The following is a 9,438-nucleotide window of genomic DNA, read 5'->3' as shown; positions in this document are numbered from 1 at the left end:
CCATGGTCCTCCCTCTCAGATCCGCCCTGGATAGCTAAACTGCTGCAGCACCAAAGCCAGTAGATGTAATGGAGTAGACATGGGTTAAGCCATCGGACTACAGGCTGGTAGGTACAGAGTTCGCAGCCCGGTACCGTCTCCAATCCAGAGCGAGTTCTTAAGGGCTCCATGGGTAACACTACACCCTCTTCTTTCTCACTACACTCTCTTCCCTCTCACTAACCACTAACCAACTAACAACTAACCCACTGTCCTGGACAGACAGCCAAGATAGCTGAGGTGTGTGCCCAGGACAGCGTGCTTGGACCTTAATTGGATATAAGCACAAAAATAAGTTGAAATGAAATGAAATGAGTAGACATGGTCGACTGTTACATCAGATTTTATCATACATACATGGAAATATTGGTATTTATTTTATAAGTGATCCTAAGGGGTTGTATCAATTTTTTATTTGAAATGTTTATATCAAATAAACTTAATTGTACATATACATGTATTGCTTTACTAGAACACCAGATTTTTCACATAAATATAAATGTTCATGATAATAATAATTAACAAAATATAGCTTATACTCGTATTCAATAGTTACATACATAAATAGCAAACATTTTAAATTACATGTGAATAATTTTTGCTGGTATATATTGAGGATACATCACAACATAAATCTATAAAAAAAAAACTTAATAGATTTACTATAACAAATATTCTCTGAAACAATACTTAGCAACAATGAAATATTATGTCAGGAAACATTTTGTTACCAAATCTTGATTAGCGATATTTCTAGTGAATTGAAAATTGATTAGCAACTACTGTTTAATGTTTTAAAATTTGTGTAGCAATCTCTGAAATTTGTGTAGCAAATCGAGACACGATACTGAACAAAATGTTCCGCGTACATTCATACAAGAAATACCATTAAAGTAAATAACTTGCTTTATGGACATAACAAATAGCAGGTTTTCACACTTTTAGAGTACCCTGCACCAAAATCAAAGACTGTATGTTTTCCTTTTACACTTAAATATTCAGAAAGTAATCAAAATGTGCAAAAACACGACCCTGGAACCACCACCATTATCTCTCCCTCTGGACTGGCCACTGATTAAAGGTTTGTCTGGGTGTAAAAACAAAAAAAACTTCCACTGGTAGATTGACAAAGATGATTGCATATATATAAAAAAAATTATATATAATATAAATAAAACATAAATTTAAAAAAAAAAAAAAAAAAAAAAAAAAAAAAAAAAAAAAAAAAAAAAAGCAGAAAAAAAGAAAAAGAAAAAAAAAGAAGAAAAAAAGATGATTGTATAATTCTAGACTTTGTCAATATCTTTTTTCAACATGGCCAGTGCAGCCAGTCTGTCATCTCTCCACTTCCGTCGGTCGCTCAGTCTTTCTACTGGTATTGTTTTCTCCATCTCTTTCATCACGCTTTCTGCTGTAGGAATGTCATACTGAATCGGTGGTGGTTTGAACGTAGAACTCACTCTGTAGGCCCCATCTGCATATCTCTTGCAATAGTCCACTATTCCTTAAAACAAAACAAAAATCTTTTATAGAAACAACATAAGTTGTCTTTAATCACAGACATATTAGCTGAGGGGTGGGGGGGGGGGGGGGGCAGGAGAGGGCTATTGGGGTTATGGCCACTCTTCAATCATACCCCTTTTTCTACCCTACCACCTTTTGTATTTAACTGTCCCCCATAACATGACTCACAGATAGTGTTGGTGGCTTTCTCAATATAAAATCCTAGATAAGACCATAATTATAGTATTTTATATGTATTTCTCAACAGAGGTGATTTCCAACCAGGGCCTTGGAAACACTAATGGTGTTATGGATGTTTTATATACACTTTTCAAATAAATGGGATAGCACATACCATTGCCACATATCAAGCAATCACTGGATTGGAAGAAGAACTTGATGGAATGAGATAAACAAAAACAAAAGTTAAAGTTTGTTTTGTTTAGAATTACAACTAGAACACATTGATTTAAAAATCATCAGCTATTGGATGTCAAACATTTGATACCTTTGAGAGGAAACCGGATACATTTTTTCCATGAGTAGCAAGGAATCTTTTATATCAACCATTCTACAGACAGGATAGCACATACCATGGCCTTTGATATACCACACTTGGAACTAGGGCCTCCACGAGTACCCGACACTTACTACTAGATGAAAATGAAACTAAAGAACAAAGTAAAATATACGCATCTTAATTTCAGCACAGAACATGAATTCGAAATCATGCCATTGAATTGCATTTAGAAACCGGTTGATACATTCAGTTTTGTGATGGATGGACTGCCAGATTAAAAAGAGAAACTAGCACATTATCATATGATTAGTGTGTAACTTGTATTACTGGTTGGTTACTACTGTAATTAATGCTCTACATTGTTTCACTTGTACAGATACTCGAGTCCTGTGAACGGACTCAAGTCTTGCTAGACTCGACCCGTGCCCGAATGCTCAAGTACTCGTGGAGACCCTACATAAGTAATACTTTTAACAACAACAATATTATTCAGAATTCCAAACAGATGCGGTCTTGTATAGCACACAGGGGCTTTCCCAGAGGCATATAACACGGTGGCCCGCTTCATCTTAAGTTTGTAATTAACAACAGTTTTAAATAATGTACCTTTCTAGTACTCACTTTGAAGAACAGTAACAGTTGTGTAATAATAGATCTAATTTTTGTTTCATGCCATGTGTTGATTTAGGCACAGGGGCTAAAAGGAAGCAAGGTTCCCTCTATTTTTAATAATGTGAGGAGTCTTGATTATCATTGCCACTAAACTACATTATATCAATTAAATGTTACGGTACCTCTATCATTATAACATCCCAGATCTGGCAAAAGTCAGAGTTTGTGCCCACGACAGGCATGCTTGAACAGTTCTCTGATGGAAGCATGCCAATAATTACCCACACACCTAGGTGCTACAGGCCCCTAGAAACCAGTGGCCAAGGGTTGTGCTCCCCCTCTCCACCTCGAGGACAAAAATGTATGGGTTTGTTTTTGGTCTTACTCTTATATACATGTAAATGAAGGTAAAAATGTGACTTGTGCCCCTCTGCTAGAGGCTGTGAACTCCTCACTAGAGATTCTGCTGCCCCACTCCAGATATCATTCCTAACGGCCTGTGTTACTGATGTTTTAGTTACTATACTGCTCAGTCTATCTGACTGTAACACAAAGAATGTTGGGTTTTGGGGGTTTTTTTTGTTTATTTTTGCTTTGTTGGGTTGTTGGTTTTTTGCAGGGTGGGGTGGGGGGGGGGGGGGGGGTAAATATGCTTTTCAAACAGTATTAATTACGATACCTACCATCAGCATTTAGATGCATGGTTTCCAGAGGACCAATGAAAGCATACCTTGGTCCCAAGCCATCGTACATGAGCTTGTCAATGTCAGATGCACTCAGAACACCAGACTGAAATAGTTAGTTTTAGAAATGTAAGTGTATTTAGCCTTTCATACAAAGACACATTTTTCTTCTGGCATTTACAATGACCAAATAATCTAAAGACAAAAACATAAACTGTGGCACAGACCTCAACACACCATATGTTTTGTACATGTATTGTTCATATACATGAGTTTGTTTGTTTGTTTGTTTGTTTGTTTGTTTGTTTTGTTTAACACACCACAAGAGCACATTGATTTATTAATCATTAGTTATTGGATGTCAAACATTTGGTAATTTTGACACAGTCTTAAGAGAGGAACCCACTACATATTGTCCATTAGTAGCAAGGCACTAAATTTCATCAAGCGAACACTTTATCACTGGGCTACATGTATGTCCAGCCCCATAAAATACAAATATTAAGCTATCGGTCTACCATCTTAAAAACAAACCTAAGCTGATCCAAGCTTTTTAAGTCACTAGTTAATTTCATAGAGGATAATAAACGAGTTACCAGTTATTATCAAATTTATGTCACAAGTGAAGTAATTTTCAGTTGTCACGAGCTTTAGCGAGTGACAAATGAAAATTATTTCACGAGGGACATAAATTTGATAATAACTGGTACCGAGTTTGTTATTCTATTTATTACCTCAGCTATTTTTTCTCTCTAAAAGACTTTATTTTTGACGCACATGCACGAAGGCCAGCCTGTATAGAAACGATGTAAACCACTTTATGCACTGTTCTGAGAATTACTATAACTTTGCAATCACGTTCATAGATAATTTTCAAAAACAAAAATGTTCTTTTTATTCTGCTACAAAATCTATAATGAATTGCATTAAAATTATATTTTGTTGTCAGTTTAACACCAAAAACAGAGAGCCGTAAACGTAAACGCAAACTCTTTAAACTACATGACTTCATTTTGTGTGCTTGCCAAGGTGATGACGTCATATTTAGTACCAACATGGTTATTGGTTTGTCAGCGTCAAACTATCCAATAGTATTGTTCGTTAGACCAATGCAGAATATTTCTCACTGAGAAAATATGGAAAATATTTTCCCTGTTATGCGTGACCGCTGGGGTAATAAAAAACTTTATTACCCATATGGACAGTGAGATGCGGGTAAATATATGTTCTATCTTTCATGACGTTAGTTTGGTGACGTCATTGGTTTCCTCGACTGACAAGTCTCTCGTTGCTTTTCTTTAGTGACGTCATCAGTTTCCTCAGACTTTCACGTCTTGTATATTATATAGTCTGTGTCATGTCAGAAGTTTAAATTATAAGTTTCCAAACTATTTACACTATGGGTAATAAATACAATAACCCACTCGATACTCGGAATTACGGATTATCTGTCCCTTGTGAAATTAATGTTATCAGTCACGAGCTAAAACTGGTGACTGATAACATTAATTTCACTCAGGACACATAATCTGTAATTCCTCGTAACTTGTAAGTTAATGTCTATATAATGTACCGGTACATAAAATTAAATGTCAATGTGAAGCTGCAAAAATCTAATTTTAAATCACTTTCTTGAAAGGAATTACGAGTATGTCCAAAACCAATTACTAATACATAAACTCAGAACTGTCCTGTAGTGATGTTTGTAAAGCTTCTCACCTGTACCATATTCCAGCACTCGTTAATGATTGCATATTGTATTCTGTTAAGCGCAAAGCCTGGAAGCTCCTTGTTCAAAGTTACGGGGGACTGACCAATCTGTTCCATGAGGTCACGAGTACAACGGGTCACATCCGGGTTGGTCCATTCTGCTGGGATTATCTCCACAAGGGGAATGAAATAGGGCGGATTTACCTGGGTTAATTAAAATAAGCAATGTATAAGGATTTGAACAATATATTTTAAGATGTATTTAACTGATCTTTTGTTTTTCAAAAATTAAATTTAAATTAGTTAAATAAAATCATGCAAAATTATGTGAACAATTGTCAAAATTATAAAATTAAAATACAGGGCCCACATTTTTTAAGCTATCTTAGCGCAACACTATCTTAAAACCGACTTCAGCTGTGGTATGCATCGTTGTGACATCATACCTTACAACGGTTTTACGATATCATATGCTAAGATAGCTTCGAAAATATGTAGCCAGGTTATTTATATACAGTGTCATGTACTTGAATAATATCAGTATTTAAACTCTGACAATCATCCGAGACAAATTTTACTGTAGCACAAAAACGCTAAAACTACATTTTTAAAATATGAAAAATGACACTTAAGCTTAAGTTAAACTATGGTTATTTGGTGTCTGTCATTACGTATACTCATACACTTATTGTGATATTTGGTGGTCTAGAGTATCATAGAAGAAACGAGCAACACCCACATAGGTTATTCCTACCAAACAGCAGCAAGGAATCTTTTATATGCTACTTTCCCACAGCCTTTGGCACTGGGTGAGACACACACAAGTCAAAACCTCAGTTGGTCCATCAAGGAGTATCGAACCTATGAGCAATTACACCTCTGAACTACATCTGGTCCACTTTGTGAATACCACTAACTTCCATGAAAATGGATAGCTTACTGGATGTGCTATGAGCACTCTGTCTTTATGTTTCAAATCTGATGCAAACTGAGATGACAGGATACAGCTACTAGAACTGGCCAGCACCATCTTGGATGTTGCATGCTGGTCTATTTGTTGAAATACCTTTCTTTTCAATTCTAAATTTTCTGGTACACATTCCTGCAGAAATTTAAAAAATTGCTTTGGTTTTTGGGGTTTTTTTTAAACATAACAATGCATTCTCAAACATTTAATTCTTCAATACATGAAAATGAAAGTCTGTATTTAATATTATCACTGGTAATATAGTCTGTGTGAAAAGAAAAAAAAAATAAAGAAAAAAATAGTCTGCATGAATACAGAGATGATGGCCTGAACACTGGTTTCTACATTAAATAATACAAACTTTTAGCCTACTAATATTACCTTCATTTGTTACGTCTTTTTTTTTATTTGTCTAAATATAATAGAAAATTAAAATAATGCAGAGCCATACCCTCCAGGGGGGGGGGGGGGGGGAGGGGGGGCACACGGCCGGGAGCAGTTGCCCCCTAAGAATATCACTTTTTTTAACTCCAGAAAATAGCATACACATCTCAAGGTTTAATTTGTATAGTGTTTCATTTGTTTATAAAAAGTAGTGTGCCCCCCCCCCCCCCACCCCCACCCCAACCCCTAGGATTTCAATCAGGGTACAGCCCTGCCATGTATCAATTAATCTAAAAATAAGCTTCCAAAAAGGTGTTTTGGTGTATAATACTTCAGACTATTCAAAACTAAAGTTCACTCTTTTCCATTTATCCTACTACAAATGGAAGGAACCAGTATATGGGAAATGGGATATTACTGCCAGCACAACTTTCCCTCTGTTAATAGATCTGAGCAAATTCAATGTACCTGACAATCTTCCATTCAACTAATCAAAACACTACTAATATCAATTTTCTACAAGCTTCATTCAATTTAAATAACTGTTCACAAGTGAAAGATTGTATGTGAATGGAATGTAACTGGTTAATGTCAGATCTCAGTAATGGAGAGAACATGAAATGAAAGGCAAGATATGTGTGAATTATATTTCAGAAGAATCATTATTGTTATAAACATATGTGCACAGTCATTTGTAATGAAAAGAGCAGGGCATAGGCTTTGAGGTGGACGAGGCTAAAACAATTTTTTTTTTTAATAGTGCAATCCTAGGCAGTTTATATAGGTGTCCAGAGAAAATATACAAAAAAGGGCCTGATAGTTTAATTTTCAAACACCCTCCCCAGATCCAGCCCATGTTACACCCCTGAAATAGGACAGTCAAGCAAGTGTTAACAGTGGTCTTATAAGTAAAGTTTGTTTTATTTAACAACGCCACTAGAGCACATTGATTTTTTTTATCTTATCATCGGCTATTGGACGTCAAACATATGGTCATTCTGACACTGTTTTTAGAGGAAACCCACTGTCGCCACATAGGCTACTCTTTTATGACAGGCAGCAAGGGATCTTTTATTTGCACTTCCCACAGGCAGGATAGCACAAACCATGGCCTTTGTTGAACCAGTTATGGATCACTGGTTGGTGCAACTGGTTTATACCTACCCACTGAGCCTTGCGGAGCACTCATTCAGGGTTTGGAGTCGGTATCTGGATTAAAAATCCATTGCCTCGACTGGGATCCGAACCCAGTACCTACCAACCTGTAGACCGATGGCCTAACCACAACACCACCGAGGCCGGTGGTGGTCTTATAGGACTGAGTAAGTTAATACGGATCCATTCTGTATGCTCTGACCTGAACATGCTTGGCACCATCCATGCATTGTGCGAGATCACAGCATCCTGTTACAAGATCTGTTTGGTCAGCAGCAGACAGAGTCCCTCTCAAATGACCCTTGTGTTCATATTCTGCCAGTGTGTCCTTTATACCCTGCAGTGCTTTCTTCACCTGACTGGGGTCAATGTCAAACAGAGACACCCTGTAGCCTGCCCCAGCAAATATCATTGCCCATATCTGGCCTATCAAGCCACTGTAAAGAAAAATAGGGAAAATATATATATATATATATTATTATATTTTTAAAATGTATTTATCATTAAAACATCCCCATCTTTATCAAGATTTCAAATATGATATAATAATACTGGTTAATCAGTGGGTGATGGGTGGGTGGGGGGGATGTAGCTCAGTGGTAAAGTGCTCACCTTATTCACAGTCAGTTTGGGATTGATCCCACTGGGCTATTTGTTTAAGCCATTGCAACACTACTGGTATATTAAAGGCTGTGGTAGGCCTATGTGCTATCCTGTCTGTGGGATGGTGCATATAAAAGATCCCTAGCCACTAATGGAAACATGTAGCGGGTTTCCTCTCTAAGACTATTTGTCAAAATTGTTTGTCATCCAATAGCCAATGATTCTTTTAAATTATGGCTAATCATTGGCAAATCTAGGATTTAACAAACGAGAAGGTAGCATGCAAGTTAAAATTTATTGTTTTAGTTTGCCCAAAATGATGCATTCTAAATAATTGGTGAGATTATGTTTGTCTGATAAAACAGAAATGTTCATACCCTTTCTGAAATTAGCATTTGCTAATAATCTTTATCCATGGACATTAAAAATAAAATATTAATATTATTTTTCTTTTTGAAATATTAAATATCTTTAAAATTATTTGACACGCCCCTTTTCTTAAAATGTAAAGTGCCTGGCTATACTTTTAATGTCGTTCCAGGGTGTGTTTACACATTAAATATGTCAGTTTTGTTATAAAATGTTAATGTTGTTTCTAATGGTAATTTAATTGGGGTAGTGGAACCTAGATAGTTTTTAGGTCAGCGTTCCTTTCCTACACAAAATAAATCCAAAGAAACATAAATTGTATGAGCTTTAATGCATGTGTTTACCTGCCAACGATGGCAATTTTTTCATCCTTCAGCTCTCTGCTAACATCTAAAGATGACATGACAGATTAATGATGCTAAAATTCACTAATCTTGAACAGCTGACGAAACAAGGGAAGTAACTATGTTGTGCTTGTTTTTGAATCACAAATCGGAGTTATTTCATCTACGGACAAGCAGGTTGCTTTGCACAAACTCAGGGACATCCGTGGCACAGTTCGAGATATTTACTGAATAAAATCAGTTATAGCTTTTATTAGTAATGCTATATTTATTTGTGAAATGTCATTATCTAATCTTAATAAATTATGCCAGTAAAAAATATAATTTTAAAATAAGGCAAGTGCAATTTCTGAAAATAAATGAGGGTTTAAAAAATAATTATAATAAAATCTATTAGATGTCATGTGGAAATGTGGGTGAATTAATTTTATTCTAAAACCCTTATATTTGTGCTAAATTACATTTTAATGGTTGGCATACATGTTTTAGTGGTTGACATGCATGTGTTAATTTTTCAAAGTGCTAAGAATGTGTGTTTGTGTGTGTGCG

At 35.9% G+C, this 9,438-nt stretch overlaps 1 protein-coding gene across 2 annotated transcripts; it reads right to left on the bottom strand.

The window, feature by feature from the left end:
- Window positions 1-289: 289 nt before the first annotated feature.
- Window positions 290-9,001, bottom strand: LOC121372140 (lambda-crystallin-like). Of its 2 annotated transcripts, XM_041498406.1 has the most exons (6): window positions 8,890-9,001; window positions 7,776-8,010; window positions 6,008-6,169; window positions 5,077-5,271; window positions 3,358-3,463; window positions 290-1,543 (listed from the first exon to the last, which is right to left on the bottom strand). In XM_041498406.1, exons 1-6 carry the CDS (start codon window positions 8,946-8,948, stop codon window positions 1,326-1,328), a joined length of 975 nt encoding a protein of 324 aa, XP_041354340.1. In that variant the 5' UTR covers window positions 8,949-9,001; the 3' UTR covers window positions 290-1,325. The 2 variants fall into 2 exon arrangements, with proteins under 2 accessions (XP_041354340.1, XP_041354341.1); XM_041498407.1 differs by lacking the exon at window positions 6,008-6,169.
- Between the last annotated feature and the right edge of the window lie 437 nt (window positions 9,002-9,438).

The sequence above is a fragment of the Gigantopelta aegis genome, chromosome 4, assembly GCF_016097555.1.
Source record: "Gigantopelta aegis isolate Gae_Host chromosome 4, Gae_host_genome, whole genome shotgun sequence".
In the NCBI taxonomy this organism is placed as follows: Eukaryota; Metazoa; Mollusca; class Gastropoda; order Neomphalida; family Peltospiridae; genus Gigantopelta; species Gigantopelta aegis.
Note: the sequence above shows the minus strand (reverse complement) of the source record. Positions and strands in the feature narration are given on the sequence as shown.